The following is a 22,298-nucleotide window of genomic DNA, read 5'->3' on the forward strand; positions in this document are numbered from 1 at the left end:
TAGAGACAAAATCTGTTGAGTTTTTAATATAAGAAGAAGATTTTCCCGCATAAGCTTTTAACGATGACGCCAAATATTTGGATAACCTGTATGTGGGTGAGTCAATGCTGTCTACTATAGGTCTCAGTGGATAGTTTTCTTTGTGTACCTTCGGGAGTCCATATAACCTTGGAATGAGGGGGTGTAAAGAGTGGATGGAGAGCCGTGTATTCCGTGGAATTTCTGTGGTCTTTTGTAGGAGATTATTTGTTCTATTGTGTATTTCTCTTGTTGGGTCTCTCTCAATTTCCAAATAACTATCTGAATTTAACAGTGCTAAGATTTTTTCTCGGTAGTCTATTTTATCTACAACTACAGTTGCATTCCCCTTATCAGCCTTTAAGATGACAATGTCCTTGTTAATCCGTAGATTTTTAATTGCAAGTCTCTCACTAGGGGATATATTATCAGAAGGAGGTTTTGCATCGTTGATTGCAAGAATTGCTTCGATCCGAAGTAAACTCGCGTCTGCGGTAGGAAGTAGCGAAGCTGCCTTCTCCATCTTAGTTAAAAGTAATTCTTTAGGGATGCATTTCGGTGCTAACACAAAGTTTAGGCCTTTTTCGAGAATTTTCTCTTCATCGGGACTTAGCACGTATGACGATTTGTTAATTACCAAATTCTTAAGACTGCTATGGCAATTATTTAAGGTAGAACTTTCTTGTTTTGACTTGAGAAAGTTGAATTTTCTGATTAGCTTTTGTTTATTTAAGTTTTGATAATGTAATGCACGGTGTGTACTTAAATCTTTAATGTGATTCCAAGAATCCAGATCTAAGCAGGCTGCTAAATGGTTTTCTAAAGATGTTTTTTCTGTGAAAAGCAAAGATAAATAGCGTTTTGTATCGCAAATCCTCTCTGTTAACAGTTCAAGTTTAGCTCTAGTGTAAATACGGTGCGCTCTTTCTGTAGTAATGGTTTCTTTAAATTGTAGGAACTTTGGAATAATTGAGGAAAACTTACATTTCTTCAAGAAGATGAGTCTGTTGATATTAATTCCAATGCTCTTTAGTGTCTTCTGATATGCTTTCGTAAGTGCACAATTACCCTCGTCAGAAGGGAAATGATGAAACGTACTATTAACTCGGGGTTGGGATATGTTCATTTTTTAAATTAACTGACTTAAACCCGAGAATTATAACACAATGACATTTATTTGAAAAAAACGCAACATGTTTCGTCAAAAATGACTTCTTCAGGCGATAAGAACATAGAAAGACAATAAAAGACACTTAAATTAACATTGACACACTCTAAAGCTATACAACTATAAAGCCATAATATTCGACTGTAAATTACAGTTATGAGCTTGAACTACAGTCCGAGTTAAAGTTCTATTGTTGTACACCTGTGCGTGTGTGGAATCACGCGATCTCCAGTATCTAATAGTAGAGTTGAAAGAGTCTGCCAAATTATAGCTAAGATTATTATTCAAATGAAAAGGGTCTAAGGTGATTTCCCTTGACTCTACAATAATCTCCTACAAAAGACCACAGAAATTCCACGGAATACACGGCTCTCCATCCGCTCTTTACACCCCCTCATTCCAAGGTTATATGGACTCCCGAAGGTACACAAAGAAAACTATCCACTGAGACCTATAGTAGACAGCATTGACTCACCCACATACAGGTTATCCAAATATTTGGCGTCATCGTTAAAAGCTTATGCGGGAAAATCTTCTTCTTATATTAAAAACTCAACAGATTTTGTCTCTAAAATAAAGGACCTAAAACTAAAATCTTCTGATATCATGGTGAGCTTTGACGTGGTGGCACTCTTTACCAACGTTCCGACACAGGACGTTCTCCATATTTTAAAAAACAAGATTTCAAATAAAATGTTCTCTCTGTTATCTCACTGTGTAAACTCTGGCTATTTTGAATTCGAAGGTAAACTATACAAACAGGTCAAAGGATTAGCTATGGGAAGCCCTCTCTCTCCTGTGTTAGCCAACATTTTTTTCGAAGACTTTGAAGAAAAGGCGATCTCCTCTTTTACTTTAAAACCAAAAATTTGGCTTAGATATGTGGACGATATATTCCTCATATGGGAGCATGGTACTGAGAATCTTAACAAGTTCCTCGACCACTTAAACAACCGCCATCAAGATATAAAATTGACTATGGAGATTGAAGAAAATAGTTCCATCTGCTTCCTAGATGTTAAACTCACCAAGACGCCTGAATCAATTAAAGTCTCTATTTTTAGAAAGCCAACACACACAGACAGATATTTGCATGCGTCCTCCCATCACCATCCAGCGCAAAAGTTGGGTATTATATCAACTCTAGCGAATCGTGCAAGATCTGTACTGTCAGATGAAGAAGAACTAAAAAAGGAACTACAACATCTTAAATGGACCTTTAAAAACAATGGCTACTCTCTAAAAAGTATTAACAACCAATTATCCCGCCACCAACGTAACAACGTAGAGACACAGGACGACTCCAAAGGTCATATAGTCTTGCCATATATCAGCACACTATCCAAAAAGCTGAGCAGAATTCTAAAGAAGTTTAACATAAAAACGTGCTTCTCGACTCTGCCAAAAATAAGATCACGCTTCAACAACTATAAACAACCTCACAACCTTCTACAATTCCCAGGTGTATACAAGGTTACTTGTGAATGCGGAAAGCCTTACTATGGACAGACAGAAAAATCTATCTTACTACGTCTCGAAGAGCATCAGAGAGACATTGCCTATAAGAGAACCAGAGCTACTGCTCTGTCGGGCCATGTCCTGCTTTCAATAAACACGAACAACGAAGGCCACCAACATGAAATAGATTGGACATTGACTTCAAACCTACACATCAGCCATGATGAAATAGAGCGCCGCATTGTAGAGTCAAGGGAAATCACCTTAGACCCTTTTCATTTGAATAATAATCTTAGCTATAATTTGGCAGACTCTTTCAACTCTACTATTAGATACTGGAGATCGCGTGATTCCACACACGCACAGGTGTACAACAATAGAACTTTAACTTGGACTGTAGTTCAAGCTCATAACTGTAATTTACAGTCGAATATTATGGCTTTATAGTTGTATAGCTTTAGAGTGTGTCAATGTTAATTTAAGTGTCTTTTATTGTCTTTCTATGTTCTTATCGCCTGAAGAAGTCATTTTTGACGAAACATGTTGCGTTTTTTTCAAATAAATGTCATTGTGTTATAATTCTCGGGTTTAAGTCAGTTAATTTAAAAAATGAACATATCCCAACCCCGAGTTAATAGTACGTTTCACATATATATATATATATATATATAGTATACACATATATACATATATATATATATATAGTATACACATATATATATAGTATACACATATATATATAGTATACACATATATACATATATAGTATACACATATATATATATATATAGTATACACATATATACATATATATATATATAGTATACACATATATACACATATATATATAGTATACACATATATACACATATATATATAGTATACACATATATACACATATATATATAGTATACACATATATACACATATATATATAGTATACACATATATACATATATATATATATAGTATACATATATACATATATATATATATAGTATACATATATACATATATATATATATAGTATACATATATACAGGGTGTTCGGGATAAATTTGACATATTTATAATTAATTATATTTTTCCGTAAGTTACATGTATTAACACACACTTCTCTTCATTTAAAAGTTTGGACCCTTCTTCATTCATATACAAGATGTCAGAAAGGATGGATAGCTGGAACCCACCTGAATCATGGAAGAGAATAACTTGTATCATGATGATTCGTGCCCGCCATCAAAATAAGCATATTACGACTGCTGCCCAATGCTCCCTGAATACAGTAAAAACAATCAGGCATGAACTAGAGACTTGCAATGGTGACTACGAGGATGTAGCAAGAAGAAAGATCCCTAGCAGACGATCTGATTGCGTTCGTACAGCAGAATTCCTCGCAAATCTGCAGGAACAGGTGTTGAAGAACCCTGGCATTGGAATTCGGGCTTTGTTCGTGGAGTTGCTAACTGTAGTCAAGCCCTGGATAACAAGGGTAGCCAATGGTAGGCCGTATGTATGGCAGCAGGATTCGGCCCCTTGCCACACCTCTGGGAAAAGTCAAAAATGGTTGTCTGAAAATTTCTACGACTTCACCAGTCCAAATGTTTGGCCTCCAAACTCCCCAGACCTTAACCCCATGGATTATTTTGTATGGGGCGCAGTTGAAAAAGACACCAATCGCACTTCCAGTAATACAAAAGCCCAGTTAATGGATAAAATTAAAACAGTTTTTGCGGCCCTTCCCAGGGAGACTGTAGCATCAGTTTGTTCGAGGTTCCGAAGCAGAATTGAAGCTGTGATCGATGCTAATGGTGGTTATTTTGAGTAAATCTTGTTGATAGTATTGTAATTAACTCTGCCTGTAATGTTTTTTTGTCAATTCATTAAATTTAATAGATACAAAGAAGATTTTCTTTTTCCTTACGAAACTGTCAAATTTATCCCGAACACCCTGTATACATATATATATATAGTATACATATACATATATGTATACATATACATATATATATATATATATATATATAGTATACGTATCTATATATAGTATACGTATCCATATATATATATACATATACATATACATATATAGTATACGTATACATATATAGTATACGTATACATATATATATATATATATAGTATACATATATATATAGTATACGTATACATATATATATATATATATATAGTATACATATATATATAGTATACGTATACATATATATATATATATATAGTATACATATATATATATATATATAGTATACATACATATATATATATATAGTATACATACATATATATATATATAGTATACATACATATATATATATATAGTATACATACATATATATATATAGTATACATACATATATATATATAGTATACATACATATATATATATATAGTATACATACATATATATATATAGTATACATACATATATATATATAGTATACATACATATATATATATAGTATACATACATATATATATATAGTATACATACATATATATATATAGTATACATACATATATATATATAGTATACATACATATATATATATAGTATACATATATATATATATATAGTATACATATATATATATATATAGTATACATATATATATATATATAGTATACATATATATATATATAGTATACATATATATATATATAGTATACATATATATATATATAGTATACATATATATATATATATAGTATACATATATATATATATATAGTATACATATATATATATATATAGTATACATATATATATATATATAGTATACATATATATATATATATAGTATACATATATATATATATATATATAGTATACAATGAACGAAGTTTTGGAAGCGTAGTGTAGCACGTTTTTTCAGCTCTCTTTCACCAAAACTGGCAAAGATTCTAAAGAAATTTAACTTCAAAACGTGCTACACTACGCTTCCAAAACTTCGTTCATTACTTTGCAAACATAAACAGAAACATCTTCCTACTCAGTTTCCAGGAATCTACAAGATTTTGTGTGATTGCGGAAAGCCATATTATGGACAGACTGCTAAATCCATCCTTCTACGTTTGGATGAACACCGAAAGCCGCCAACAAAAGCCGCCAACATGAGATAAATTGGACATCGACTTCAAACCTACACATTTGCCATGATGAGGTGGAATGCTGCATTGTTTAATCAAAAGAAATCAACTTAGACCCGCTTCATATGAACAATAATCTCAGTTATAATTTGCCTGACTCTTTCAGTTCTACTATCAGATACTGGAGATCGCATGGTTCCACACACGCACGAGTGTACAACAATAGAAATTTAACACGGACTATAGCTCAAGTTCATAATAACTGTAATTCACAGTCGAATATTATGACTTTATAATTGTATAGGTTTAGAGTGTCTCAATGTTATTTTCAGTGTCTTTTAATATCTTTCTATGTTCTTAACGCCTGATGAAGTCAATCTCGACGAAACATGTTTCGTTTTCAAATAAATCTCATTTTGTTATAATTCTCGGGTTTTAAGTCAGTTAATATTAAAAATGAACATATCCCAACCCCGAGTTAATAGTAGTAGTCATATATTGCTGGAATTTTTTTATTATTTTTTTTTTTACGTGAATTGCACCAGCAGACGTTATCTGCTGGTGCAATTCACGTTAAAAATATATATATATTTTATACATATATATATATATATATATATATATATTTAAATTACAAAGTTTGTATTAAAAATTTCCACTACAAAAGTTCGATAGAATATGAAAAGAAAAGAAATATGACAATATTATTGTCATATTTCTTTTTCTCATGTGGGAGGAAAACAGTAAAATGCCACTCTTGTAATTGTATCAGATATTATAATGGCAAAAATAGTAAGAAAAAAAATCATTTGTACTTTCTTTTCAAAACACAAAGAGAGAACACTGTCACCCAATGAAAAAGAAAATACTCCATATTTTTCTTGTGTTATCTGATTTTTTTCTTGGAGCACAAAGAAGAAATCACTGCACATAAGATGGTAGAATACAAGAAGGCAAAAATCTGTAGATTGATTACATTATAACTGATAGAGAATTCATGGCAGAAAAATTATTTATGTAAGAGTTCTAACATCAGCAGATATAACGACATTTTCTTCTAGTTTAGATACGTGGCATTATTGAAGTAGCTAAACCTTTGCTACTATTTACACTAAAATTAATGGGCATGTTCCCCAAGTGATTTATGTTCATAACAGGTGTCTTGCGAACGATTTATAAAATAAATTCTGTGAAATATCTGCAAATTGAATAAGTCTTCAATATAACCTTCCTGCCCTCTCCAAAAAATAAGATTATGTGAAGTATATGCTCCTTTTCTTTTAAAATAATTCAAGTCTTCTTTTTCAAGATAATTATATAAAATAATTTATAATTTTTCGATAATAAAAATGAAACTGATCATTATAAATTAAGAACTTATTTCAGCATAAATAATGTATCAGCCTGTAAAAGAAATGTCTGTATTTTTTCTATGTTAGGATGTCTACTAATCAACAATTGCAAATGAAACATGACATTCTTGATGTATCTTGCACTATAGCTTGAGGCACTTTAGTGTCCCTTCTAGCTAAGCGTTCTCAATTTTCTTCCTCAATAGCACTAGAGTAATCTAAGCCTTTACCTTTCCCTCCAGCTAAGAGGGTTACTACAAGTATTTCTAAGATGTAGATTACTTCAGAAATAGCAACCAGAAGCATAAGTAGAAGTAAAAATATTTAGATTATTTTAAGAAAAAGAAACTAAAATAATACTACTGAACTTTTGTGTGGTATGCATATAAACAATTTTATGTGGTGAAAATATAGCATAGTATTTCTAAAATTTCAAATCATTTCAGCAGACAGTAGAAACAGCTGAAACGTGTGGACAGACTTATGTGTTCGTCGAACATGTTGTTTATTATTTTAACGGTATAATAGAACACAGACACTAAGTAAATAATTAATTTATTGTGACATTGTGACAAACAGTGTTTTTGTGCTCTGAAGATGCTGGTTATAATACCAGCGAAATATCAGCGTCAAGTTAATAAATTAATTATTTACTTAGTTTCTGTGTTCTATTATACCGTTAAAATAATAAACAACAAGTAGAAACAGCTGGTTTTAGATTGCAAAGAAATAGTACAGAATTAGAAGTTTCAGGGTACAACAATATTATTGCCTTATTTCTTTTGTTGAAATGGTAAAATGAAGTAATAGATTTTGAATACTGTCTGGAAACGTTTTCAAACCTGTAGAAATTTAGAGTGGTTATGTAAATGAATTCCATGAGAGGATAAGGATGAGGGGGGGGGGCAAGCATTAGCAAATTTATGCTTCAAAATGAGCATAAATTTTGAATTATTCTGTATATGATATCCTTCATATTATATTTTCAACATATCTACGGTGGTTACGCACTGGATATTATAGTAATGTGCATCCTACAAAAAAAAAAAAAAAAAAAAAAAAAAAAAAAAAAAAAAAACAGGTGAAGAATCCCTGCTAAAACATCATTGGATATAAATTTTCGATACTTAAAATATTCACAATCGGAAACCTAGCTATGCAATATAACATCATTTGTTGTTCATAAAACAAAAAAAAAATTCGTTTATAGAACTGAAATGTGATAATCCATATAACGGTGTTTTGCTAGGAAAGAAAGCAAAAGGTCATATTTATTTCAATAAATATTATTTAAAAATATAAATATGTGACATAATATGTTCAATGCAAACATCTGAAATTCGCGAAAAAAGTTGTTTCTATATTGGAACAACCAGTGCAACTGTTCCGTTGCAGTGATTTGAAGATTAAATTTATAATACAGCAAATTTGCTCCTACTAAACAGATTCATTGCAAAGGCTGATCGATGGTCATTTCAGGATTGATTATTCGCACATGTGAAATTCGTTTCAATTTTTGGGAAGAAACACAATAAATCATTTTAGAGGCAAAAAAGTCAAATATTTTAGGACAGTAAAGAAAATTCCAAGTAAAACAGTGTGTGTAAAGACAGGTGACACAAACTGTTAGTTTGTGTCACAAAATAGCCGTAAAGGGATTAACAGCGGATGGAGGTAATGGCATGATGAAAGGTACAATGCTGATGAAGTTTTGATCCATTCAGAATGCTATGGTGGGCTAGATATTTCATCCACCTCAGCCAGTAGGAAGGTTAACCCCTCCCCCAACAAAATTAAGACACCTACTCAGTTCTTCCAAAGATCCTCTTCCACACCTAGTCCACCTAGGGGTATACAAAATACAATGCACATGTAACCTACCATACATAAGGGAAACGGGGCAAACCATCCCAATTAGGAAGGACGAACACAAACAACACATTAAATACCCCCATTTTGGAAAAATCGGCCTTTCTGACCACACACTCCAAACATATCACAGAAGACTGGAAAAATACTAAGTCCCTACACCGCACCAAAACCTGGTTCGAGAAGAAATTCAAAGCAGCATGTGAAATGCCAAATATAACCTAAATCTGAACAAAAATGATGGCCTAACCATTCCAAGAATGTGGAGGACTCATCTGCAACCTTTATAGCAACCAGAATAAGCCAAAGAAATATCCCAATACAAGAAGACTTGAAGTTTTTTTTTTTTTTTTTTTTTTTTAACATTCCATAGTAACTTGAACTGTACAAGTCCTGAAGAAAATCATAGTATAACAATCTGAACTGGACAAATCTAGAAGAATCTTAGTACATGAGGACTTTAGCAGAGTTTATTGTAGTTTTTTATTTATTTTATTTATTAATTATAATTTAAAAATATATATATATATATATATATATATATTTTATTTAGTTATTTATTTTTCAACTTTTATTTTATTCAATTATCGCTAGAGATCAGGCTAAGAAAAAGAGTAATTAACAGTGTAGATTTAATTTACCAGTACAGAGTGCAAGAGTACGTAGCTTGGTTCCCTATACACATGTATCCTTCTGATGATGACCTCAATACAGGGGTCGAAACATCAAAGTGTTATTTTATTAATAATAAGTAAAATAATCTTTTCGACACGTGTGTTTTGTGTCACTAAATTCAGAGATATGAATTAAGAGATAGGATGCTTCCAGTGCCTTGCTATTAATGGAATCCATGGCCCAAAACTATATCTTTCCCATGATTTAATGTCCCTAAGCGTCGCTGAAAAAATTCAACTGGTTTATTTTTCACATCACAATGTTTAGTTTCTAAATATCGAAGTTTCACAGGCTTCATGCACCCGTTTGACAACACTTCATAACACAAAACACATTGAGGTTTCTGTTCACTTTCATCTCCACACCAAGTAAACCCAAATTCCAAATATGAACTGTTATATTTCCTACAGCATTTTTTCTTTGAACTGCTTGTTTCTTCTACTTTACACGATACACTTTATCCAAGTATCACTTAGCACTTCTGAAGATATACTGAGCCTTGGTTGAAGGAGGGAAACCTTCAATAATAAAAATCAATAAATAACAACAAGCAATTGGTTGAAATGTGGATAACATATGTTCACTTGAAATCTGACAAAACAGCAGGGGAAGGCAGAAGCAATAAACTATATTGTTGTTCACTTCACCCCTCTTTTATTATTCATCATTTTGCCGCTACAAATTTAGCGGCAGAATAATGAATAATAAAAGAGGGGTGAAGTGAACAACAATATAGTTTTATTGCTTCTGCCTTTGAACATGCTGACGCTATTTGTTGTTTTTTTTTTAAGTCTCCATTTGATTTCAATAATTTTTACTTACTTATTCAATTTTAATTTGTTTTGTTTGGATAATTAAAAAAAAAATATTTTTTTATATTTTAAGTTGCATAATACTTTCCTCTCCTTATTCCATAAAACAAAACTTCTCCTCACTATATAGAAGAACCATTCGTGAATTAAAAAACAACAAAGACATCATAATACTTAAAGCAGATAAAAGAAACAGTACTGTAATATTGAACTCAAAGGACTATGAAGACAAAGTTAACCATCTATTATCAGACTTATCCGTTTACCATATTTTAACGAAAGATCTGACATTAAAAAACCACCATGATACCAATGAATTACTACGCAATTTATCAAACTGGCCAACAGATTTGATTAAAGAACTGAAATCCATGCATCTTTTAACTCTGAGACTCTATGGTGTTCCCAAAAGTGCACAAAGATGATATTCCTTTACAACCCATCGTTGATGCAATCAACTCTCCTACCTACTTATTGTCCAAACATCTCTCGAAACTCTTAAAACAACACATCCACAACTCGGAGCATTACATCAAGAACTCAGGACATTTTGTGGAAAAGCTAAAAAATATCAACATATCAGATAATGACCTTCTAGCTAGCCTAGATGTCACCTCTCTCTTTACAAATGTTCTTGTAGAGGAGGTCATTGACATCTTAAGTACCTTGTTCCCACAAGACATAACCTCATTGTTTGCTCACTGACTAAATTCTAACTACTTTTCTTGGAAAAATAAGATCTACCAACAATTAACAGGCTTGGCAATGGGGAGCCCACTTTCACCTTCATGTGCCAACCTTTTTATGGAAGATCTCGAAAACAAAATTCTATCCCAAATTATTCCCAAACCTTAAATTTGGTACAGATATGTGGACGATATCTTCATCGTTTGGAACAACAACAAAGATGACCTATATGACTTTCTCAAAAAGATTAACTCCTTCCATCATTCGATTAAATTTACTCTGGAACTTGAAAGAGACAAACAACTATCATTTTTAGACATTTTAATCAAAAAGCAAATTGATGGCAGCATAAATCTATTGGTTTACAGGAAACCAATACAGGATGCTACCTACATTTCAGCTCCTCTCACATAAACTCAGCATTGTACACATGTTAAAGAAAAGAGCTATTAACATCACAACAGACAAGACCCTTCAAGATGAGTTAACATTAATTTCTAACAATCTGTACTTGAACAGCTATCCAAGAAGACTAGTCAAAAAAATCCTTTCTGAACCACCACAAAGAGAACAAGAAGATATTCAATATATAAAAACTATTGCAATTCCGTATGTAAGTGGCATCTCCAACAAACTCGCCAGCCTCCTCAAACCACACAAAATAAGAGTAACATTCAAACCAATAGAAACTATTCATAAACTACTTAGATCTCCAAAAGATAACCATCTCTTCTATAAATATGCTGGTGTTTATAATATTCCATGCTCATGTGGCTCAAGGTACATCGGACAGGACAGACTTCAAGAAGCCTAGAAATCAGGCAAAAGGAGCACACTGGCTATGTAAAAAACAACAGACAGGACATTTCTGGCCTACTGTCTCATTTCTCTATAACTAACTATGTCATCGAGTGGAACCAAAGCTGTTCCCCTTACATAGAGGAAAACTATCATTCAAGAATTTTCAAAGAAGCGGCCACAGTTGCTCGTTCTACTGTTAACCTTAACAGAAATCAGGGTTTTATCCTCCCAGAGATATGGAAAACCCTAATTAGATCTCTAAAAATACAAGAAATGAACTTTAACACAAACTACAGGAAGTTCCTTAGCAACAGCTAGCTAACCTCGTACACGCGATATGTGTTTCACTCACGTTCGATGCTATTTTATTTGTAATTATTCTTGTCAGTTTTACAGTTACTCATAATTGTGAGATTGTTTTAAGCCCTTATGCCAGTGCCCTGAAGATGCCAACAGTTAAAGTATGGGGAAACTAGTTGATAGAGTTAATAAATTTTATCAATACTTGATCTGTAAACTAAATATTATTTCACTAATTCATATGATCAAGAAAATAAACCTTTATTATTATATATTTTTTATTAATTTAAGTCTGCCTGCGGACCACCTGTCCCATCGTTATGGACCACAGGTTGAGAAACACTGTCCTAGATGAGCCTTTGTCTCCATGGGGTCTTGGGATAATAATAAGAATTATAATTATTATCATAATCACCCAAGACCCCTTAGAGCCAACGACTCATCTAGGAGGTCCTTTTATCACACACACAGCTCATCACACCGTGCTTTAAACACACTCAAATTCTCTGCAGACACCACACTCTCAGGCAAGGCATTCCAATCATTCACGACCCTGCATGAAAAAAACTTGCTTCTCACTCCCCTACTCACACCCTCTTTATACAGTTTCCAGGGATGACCTTTGGTTCTCCCCTGATCTCTCACTATTTTCTGTAGAACCTCTCCAGCATTGATCCTATAAAACCCCTTACTAACTTGTAGGTATCTATCATATCTCCCCTCTTCCTCCTGTCCACCAGACTCTGCAAGTTGCATCTTCTCAATCTTTCCTCAGACTCGACATTCCAGAGGTTAGAAACTGACTTAGTCAGTCGCCTCTGGATCCTTTCCAACATCTCTTCGTCCTTCTGAAAACCAGGTGACCAAATCTGGGCACAATAGTCCATGTGGCCTAATCAAAGCCTTATACTATGGAACAAGAATCTCCCAACTTCTACAAGTGAGTGTCCTCCGCATCATTCCCAGAAACCTTTGTGTTGTCTTCACAATTTTGGCAATGTGTCCCCTAAATTTCAGATCCTTATCCACTATCACCCCCAGATCTCTTATTTCCTCCACCTCCGATAATATATCCTCACCAAGCATAAATTCAGCATCCCATTTTTGTTTTCCAAATTTTTAAACCTTACATTTTGCAACATTGAACTCACATCCCCATTCCTCTGCCCAATCACTCAATTTATTCAAGTCTTCTTGCAAGGCCACAACATCTTCTCTACTCTTCATGGTTTGTCCCAACTTTGCATCATCTGCAAACAACTGAACTCAATCCAAATCTTCACCAATATCATTAATATACAAGTTAAACAGCAATGGCCCTAAAACAGACTCCTGAGGAACACCACTAGTAACTTTCCTTTTCCTGGATATCGCTCTGCCATACACAATTTGTTGATACCTATCAGATAGCCAGTCTCGAATTCAATGCACCAATCTAATATCCAATAAGCAGTTCCATGATCATCCATGTCTGATGGTAGCACCATCACCAGAGTAGGCTGCGGATGGTTGGTAACCAACCCAGCTGACAAATTCTTATATATACAAATTCCAAGGGAATAAACACATTAATATTAACCTAATGCATAAAAAAAAAAATAAAACATGTTAACGTACATGTTGCTATTAAACAACTTTAAACAACTAGTAATAAAACTCATATAATACCAATATCAGAACATAAATGAAATCCTCAAGTGCAAAGTATCCTTTGTCACACAAAACCATTAAGGAAAAACCTTTTGATGCTTTTTGCATAATTTAATCCATGCAACATAAACAAGAGAAGTATGGCACTAAAGTAGATAAATCAACCATTAAAAATAAACTTAGTGTCAAAGTACATAAAATAACTACTGTACCTAAGTACAAGTGAAACAGTATTATTAATTATGTTAAATTAATGGCCTCCAAACAGATAGATATCCAGACATCTTTAAATTTTTTTTATGTCATCATCTAACACAATACTTTCTGGAAATTTATCATGACTGACTGTTCTTTCACCAAAATAATTTTTCCTTATGCTATGTTTTTTTTTTTCCACTAAAGTAGTTAAAAAGATTGCTAACCAAATACTTTTTTCAAAGAAAATATTTATTCATACCTTTTTACTAACCACTGAAGAATTTCTGCAACCAAAAGGAAATTTGGATTTCGAAAATTCTCCATTGATATTAATCTTGGATATCCAAGGGCTCTCATCATTTCTGTGAAATCTAAAATTTGAACAGCAAATTATAAAATATATTAACATACTAATTTATTCAAATTCATATCAATTTCATTTATGAAATTGATAACATAATACACACTATAAACAAAACTGTTGGTGAATTGTCTAAAATTGAAAATTTGAAATCTCACTATAATTGCAGCTGAACTCATGGATTCAAATAAGTAACACAAACATAGACAGCTGCAGTAATTTACCATCCATCCAGCATTTTCCATGGTTCCATGAAAATTCACCAAAAAATAGTTAATTCAGTAAACAGTCAAAAGACAGTTTACTGAATAGCAATTCATTGAAAAAGCAATTTGTTGAATAAATGGCGATTCATTACAAAGCTAATTTATCAATATGTCGAACCACAGTTCATCGTACAACAATTTGTCACAAATGCAACTGATCAATAAAACAATTCACCAATAATTTTTCAATGAATTCTTTCATAATTCATTGAAAAAGTAAATTTCTTTTCTTGCAAATTATTGTTTAAAAGTGGTAACAATACCTAATGTTACCACTTTTAATAATTATTAAAATTGTTCTAATAATTATTTTGTTGTATTCTAGAACAATTTTTCTGTAAGTATACATACTGCTTTATTGTCGTGATTTATTCTCTAGATAAAAAATTTCGTTCTACTTAATTTTTTTCACAGCAACAACAGTGGTCAAACTGAAATCAAAACTGACAAATTTTAATATAGATCTTAACTATAAAATTTCCTTAAATTTTATCCAGCCACAGCAGAATTACTCATATAATTTCAAAAATTTCTTTATGAAAATGTTATAATTAAAGTGATCCAGTTGGAACTAAAACTGAACCGCAAAGGCAATTTCTTGCACAGATAACTCCCTCGAATTCCACTAAGTTCGGAGAGTTACTGCAATATATAATTTCAACATGTTGTCCCTTTGTAACTTTCAATATAGTTGAACTAAAAACTGGAATAGTTCAACAAATTTTTGTAAAAATTTCAAATACCAAATCTGAGTAAAATTAATTTATTACAACTGGTGTATGCACATGAAGTCACATACTACTACTACTAATAATAATAGTAATAATAATAATGGATCCCGCATAGTTTAGTCAGTATAAAGAAGCCCTTCAGTTGAAAGACTTGGGTTCAAATCCTGTTTATGACATGAATAATTATTATAAGTACTATTCAACTGAAGCAGAGTTAGCAGGCTTCATACAGAGTGGTAGCGTTTTTCCTCCAGGAAACAGGCAAACCAATCCCATGAACACATATTTAGAGACAGGAAACACTTATTGGACAAGAAAGACAATAGGAAACAATGTTGTTCTATAATTATTCTCTAGTAATATAGCGTTGCTATCTCACCAACTACTATCACCAACTGATGAGGGAGAATGATAATAATAATCAGTAGTAGTAATAATAATTTGTATTATTACTACTACTAAAAATAATAATGCACTTACTATTAATAATAATTAGTAGGAATAGGTGACTTTAATTAGGAATGTAAGGATTCCATGCGATAAAGAATTAATGATGATATAAAGTTTTTTTTACATATTTTCCAGATTCTGTAAAACACATAAAAGATGCGTGTACTGACTAAAATATATCTGTTCCTGCTCCCCCAAAATAACCACACACACAGATCTAATATATATATATAAAGGGGATATCATGCTAAACTTCAACTGCATCACAAGTTAATCCAATAAAAACTAGCGCTTTATGATAAATGCACTTCATTTTTTGATTGAATGAATATTCAATGATTTGTGTTTTCGATTAATTGCCATTCAATGAATTGATTTCGATTAATAGCTTTATTGATTAACTGTTGTTCAATGAACTCTCTTTTGATTTACAGTTCCTTTGATTTATTTGATAAATTGTCTTTTGTTAAACTGTCATTCAATAAACTGCTTTTGGTGAATTTTCTCGACATCATCTTTCATGTATCCATAAGTTGTCATGATTGATTTAGTATTACTTCCAAGTCTCCATAGAGTCCAAAGACTTATCATGGGAGGCTGAATACTCACAGACCACAATAGCTATCATACCTTGTTTTGAAAACATTCAATGTTGGACATTCACTCATTCACCACCCATCGAGCAAAAAATCTGTTTTTTATTTCTTTCCTCATATAACCTTTGTACAGTCTGCAGGAATGACCTCTAGTTCTTATATCACCCATTATCCTATGCAATAATTCTCCTATGTCTATTTGGTAGGGTTCTCTCACCAGCTTATGTCTCAACCATATCACTCCTCCTCCTATCTGCCAAGCTCTGAAGGCAATTTCTGTGAATTTGTCATCATACTCAATAATATTACAGAGTCTTGAGACAGTCTTGGTTATTTGCCTCTGAACTCTCTCCACTGTTTCGTTATCAATGATATAGCCAGGTGAGTAAATTTGTGTCAGATTTAGTCACCTGGCTAATTAGCATCTTATAGAGTAGAATTATCATGGAGAAAAGCTTGGTGAAGAACATGCTGGATTCAGGCCAAATAGAGGCTGTCAGGATCAGATCTTCACTTTACGACAAATAGTCGAGAAAGCATGGGAATATAACAGAGATCTGTATTTAAGTTTTGTCAATTTGGAAAAGGCATATGACAAGGTGCCAAGAGAGAAGCTATTCAATACGCTACAGTTATATGGTGTCAATGGGGAATTATATCAAGCAATACTTAGTCTTTATTTGAGTTGTAAGTCAGCAGTTAGAATTGAAGGAAGTACAGGAAGATGGTTTAATGTTAAATCTGGTGTGAGACAAGGATGTACGTTATCCCCTCTGTTATTCATTATCTATATGGATCACATTATGAAGGAAAGTGGTATTAAAAATTATATCAAAATTGGAGATGTTAATGTCAGCTCTTTGCTTTATACGGATGATGTTATACTTCTAAATAAATCCGCTACAAGTCTGCAAGATTCTCTGACTAAATTGAATAGCTGTTGTAATAGATATGGTATGAAGGTCAGCATTAAAAACACAAAGACAATGAAAATAGGCAGAATCATTGAAAATGTCAACTGTGTTGTGAATGGAGAACCTGGGGAACAAGTGAAACATTTCAGTTACTTAGGCATGATTTTTACTGAAGATGGTAAATTAAATACAGAAATAGACAACAGAATCAGCAAAGCTGGTATGGTAGGAAGTCAACTGAATAAATTCATATGGAATAAGAGAGAAATTAGTAGGAACACTAAATTAGCTGTATACAAGACAGTGTTCAAACCAGTTTTAACTTATGGATCTGAGAGCTGGGTTAGAAGTAAAACACTTGACCAAAGACTAGAGACTGCAGATATGAGAGTCCTGAGAAAGATTATAGGCATGAACAGATGGCATCAATGGCAATATCATATTAAAAACGAGGATGTTAGGAAAGAACTTAACATTGTGAGCATCCAGGAATGCGTTAGCAGAGCTAATCTCAGGTGGTATGGTCACTTAAACAGAATGGGCAAAGAAAGATTAGCAAAACAAGTGTTCTCTGCCAGGTTTGCAGGAAAACGACCCAGAGGAAGATCAAGATATAGGTGGATTGATACAGTACAATGTGCCTTAGACTATAGAAATATAAGATCTGATAATGTTGGAGTCTTGACAAATACAGACTGATTTGGAGGAAAATTGTAGATAGGAAGTTAGTAATGATGTAATTTTTTTCATGTAGTACTATCATATCCTGTACACCCCTTGAGGGTACATGGCAGGAATTTGATGATGATTTCCTTACATCAGCATTCTTGTTTGCATTATAGCACCGAGTTTTTGGGTAACCCTTATAACTTTCATGATGTGTCCGCTGAACTTCAGTTCATTATCCACCAAGATGCCCATATCCCTTGCTTTCTCCACCTCCTGAAGCAAAGTTCCTGCAATGTGGTAAATCTCATTTCATCTTCTCTCTGACCAATGTGCATAAATTTACACTTAGCATCACAGAAATGATATCCCCATTCATCAGCCCGAAGAACCAACTTATTCAAATCCTCTTATAACAACACATCAGAATTTCCTGACATTATTCTTCCTAATTTTGCATCATCAGCAAACAACTGAATGTCTCCTTTCACACTATGAATTACATAATTGATCATCATCAACAACCTGTCCAATGCCTGTAGGTGTCCGATGCCATCTTGATATGATTCTTCTATTGCATTCTATTTTGTGCAAGATGACTCAGTTTGTGTATAGAGTTACCACACCATTTGACAATGTCATGCCCCATTCTCTGTTTGGTCTGCCTTTTTTGTTCTTTCCTCCAATCATCCCAAACAGCAGCATTTTTATTTTCCTCTCATCGTTCATATATGGCGAAAGAGATGTAGTTTCCTTTTGATTATTTTCTTGATCAGGTTTTGGTTGTATTTGTCTGTTGATTTTCTCATTGTTCACTTTCTGGATCCAACTTATTCTTAAGATCTTTCTATAGCACTTCCTCTCAAATGCTAATATCCTCCTTTCAGATTCTCTCAGGAGTACCAAGGTCTCACATCAATAGAGCATGCTGCTGAAGATACAAGTTTCTACAATGTGCAGTTTAGTTTGCATCCTTATAGCTCTGCTCTTCCATATTTTGTCCATGGCTTTTAAAATCGTTGTTGCTCTGGATATTCTAATTTTTCTCTCTTTTTTTTTGGGGGGGGGGGGTCCAAGTCATGCGTCATCTAAGATATGTGAAGTGGTCCACATTTTCCAGTTGAAATCTGTCTATTGTAACTCTGTTCAGTAACTCCTGTTGTCCAAATATCATGCTTTAGTTTTTTCAAAGTTGACATTTAGTCCATATCTTTTTCCTTCTGTGTATAGTGTTTGTAATGTCTGTTCCAGCCTTGCTGTGTCTTCTTCAATCAGGACGATGTCATCTGCAAGGCAGAAGTAGTTTATTCTCATGCCATTTATTGAAATGCCTTCACCTTCTTTAATCTTATCTAGTGTTCTTCCAAGATATGTGATGAAGATGATTGGTGATATCGGGTCCCCTTGTCTTGTGCCTTGACTAGTGGCAAACCAATCTTCAGTCGCAGCTGCTATCCTGATTTTTGCTTGTGCTTGGCTGTTTATATCTTTCAGTAGGCAGATCAATTTATTGTCCACACCATAGAATTCCAAGACAGCCCATGTTATATTTTGGCCAATATTATCAACATAATTGATATATAAATTAAACAGCAGTGCTCCCAGAACAGAACCCTGAGGTACCATGCCCATCACCTTCTATTTCTCAGACACTGCACCTCGATACAAACTCGCTGGCTATTATTCAACTAGACTTGTAAGCAAGCCACTGAATGACGATCCAACCTCATCCTGCCTACTTTCAACAGTAGTTTATCATGTGGTACTCGATTATTCATATCAATATCAACAAACTTTTCTCCCATCTCTTTTTGGAAGAGATGCTGTTTTTTTTTTTTTTTTTTATTTCTTTGTCTCTCCCCCACCCCTTCCCAAACGAGTGTCTTACTTTTAATCTGGTACTGTCTTACCCATCCTTTACTGATAACAATTTTTGATTTCACTACTCTATGATCACTAGTTGGAAAACATTTTCCAACTGCTACCAGATGTGCATTGCTTTCTCCTAGTATAGCATCAAAAAGTCTCCCATCAAAACTGTAAAGAATGTGTCAATGTTGTTTAGTAAATGGTTTAGTGTTTCATGAAATGCATCACTTTCTTCCTCTGTAAGATCTGAGGTTGGTACATAAACTTATAAAGTCTATTTATTCTAAAAGTTTTGCAATTCAGTTAGTGATGTATCTTATTTCTTATATGTGATCTTTTATGGATTAGTTAATCAGGAAACAGATTCCTCCCTAGTTCCCCTCAGAGAATGTTACTATAACTTCACAGTAGATCCAGTCTTTAGATCTGTCTCAATTCACACATTAGGTGATAAAATTCATCTACCACCTAAAAATATACACAAAACATCCACGTCCATGGTGCAGTTCCAATTCATAGTCTCTTGGTTGAAGAGTGGTTAAGACAAAGATTTACCATCAAGTTATTAAACTACACTAAAAAATGGTTTTGAAGTCCAAAATTTATAGTTAATATTCTAAAAGTTTTGTTGATTTGTGTTATTAATTGAGAAGAGTGTAGGCCATTAATAAAACCACAGATCAGATTTGCTGTTCAAATGGAAAAGACTGTTGATTTATGAAAGGAAGAGAATAAGTAAAAGAATAAAGCTTTAGGACAGAAACCCAGCGTAGTTGCAAAGTTTGAGGATAATGATATAGCATTAGAAATATCAAGGAAAAACCCACTTGAGATTCCCCAAATAACATGACACCCTTGAATATCAACGTCATGAAGTGATACATGTTTTGACATTAGGGTTACTAGTTGTAATTAAAAGAGTTAAATGCAAATAATATTCCTAGTCAATTAATAGTTAAAAGGGAATTTCATCTGTTCTCATCCATGCTGAATGTTTAGTGCCTCTGTAGTATAATTGGAAGAACGATGGTACGTCGCGCCCGTCGATTGGAAAAGGTCTAAGTTTGATTCTCATCATCACGAGGAGAATCTTTATATGGGCTTTTTCAGTTGAAGGTTGAGTTAGCCGATGTACAGACAAAAATACTAGTGGTGGTGGGCAGTGGATGGTGCTGATGTACATGATAACAGTACGGGTTCAGTGTAGTTGGTGGATGGAGTGGTGGAGATGTAGAGTTGTAGAGTGGGTGTCCTCCCTCGGTGAGTCCTCGGACTCCTTGGAAGTGTCACGAAATAATAAAGTTCGTAAAAGTTTACTCCACAGTTAAAAAATGTACACTTATCAAACCTGTCGAATATAGGATACAGCAATTAGAAAATGTGAAAATGGATAGTAATAAGGAAAAAGAGAATTCAGATAATTTAGGAAATTTGGGAAAAATGGACAGCAAACTAGAAACAGGAAACATATACCAAGGACAAGAAATAGAAACTAAAGGGAAGGATGTTTTGGGTTGTTTCTTAAGGGATGATTATCAGCATGAATAAGAGAAATATGCCAGCAATAAAAAAACTCTTTATTTGGGGGACGTCAGTTGCTGATAAGGGAACCTGTTCATACAACTCCATTTCATCAATGACTTAAATAAAAAATTAATTTAATTTAATTAAAAAAAAAAAAAAAAACGGGTGGTTAGTATACCTGCTCTCTAACCAACAGGTTGCAGGTTCAAATCTTGCCATGGGCATGGATGTTTGCAATTGTCTTTAGGTGGGAGATGAATTCATTGCCTGGTGTGAGATCACTGCCTCACTTAATGGTTCCATGTTGAAAGTTTATTTTTCACTAGGTTAGACTATAATAAATTTAGTTTAATTCTTTATCCCAGTGAGAGCAAACAACTTTGTTTGCTCTCACTGGGATAAAGGATTAAACTAAATTTATTATAGTCTAACCTAGTGAAAAATAAACCTTCAACATCTTTCTCTAAATCCAGAGTAATTTAATAAGAAAAGGTGGCAAACCATTTGGCAACTCCTATAGGTAAAGATGACCTTGCTTCTGCTTAGTATTTCCAACTCTGGGCTTGGCTCCCACTGAAGAGACCTCAATAAAGGTCGAAACTAGTCTGGGTAGTGGCCAATCCCTTAATGCATAACAGTATACATATCCACAAGGAGATGTGTTTTGCATTATGGGAGATACTGGGATAGGAGTGTTGGTAGCTTGCTCCACCTTTGCTACGAGCTGCCTTGGTGTTGTACTACTTACCCAGGTAAGATAGTACAACACTATATTCAGTCCTGAAGATATTTTCAGGTGTAAACTTTGTTTGCTCTCACTGGGAT

The 22,298-nt window shown here is 33.4% G+C and overlaps 1 protein-coding gene across 2 annotated transcripts in view; it reads right to left on the reverse strand.

Moving 5' to 3' along the window:
* Positions 1-22,298, reverse strand: part of LOC150102935 (intraflagellar transport protein 38-like) — a 232,937-nt gene that overhangs the window by 202,800 nt on the left and 7,839 nt on the right. For both annotated transcript variants that reach the window (XM_090397326.1, XM_090397327.1), the window contains exon 2: positions 14,356-14,467. In XM_090397326.1, coding sequence (XP_090253452.1) covers positions 14,356-14,467 — 112 coding nt within the window. The remainder of the gene's footprint in view (positions 1-14,355; positions 14,468-22,298) is intronic.

The sequence above is a fragment of the Typopeltis vanoorti genome, chromosome 9 (genome assembly GCF_054136105.1).
Source record: "Typopeltis vanoorti isolate ZY-2024b chromosome 9, IOZ_Tvanoo_1.0, whole genome shotgun sequence".
NCBI classification, from domain to species: domain Eukaryota; kingdom Metazoa; phylum Arthropoda; class Arachnida; order Uropygi; family Thelyphonidae; genus Typopeltis; species Typopeltis vanoorti.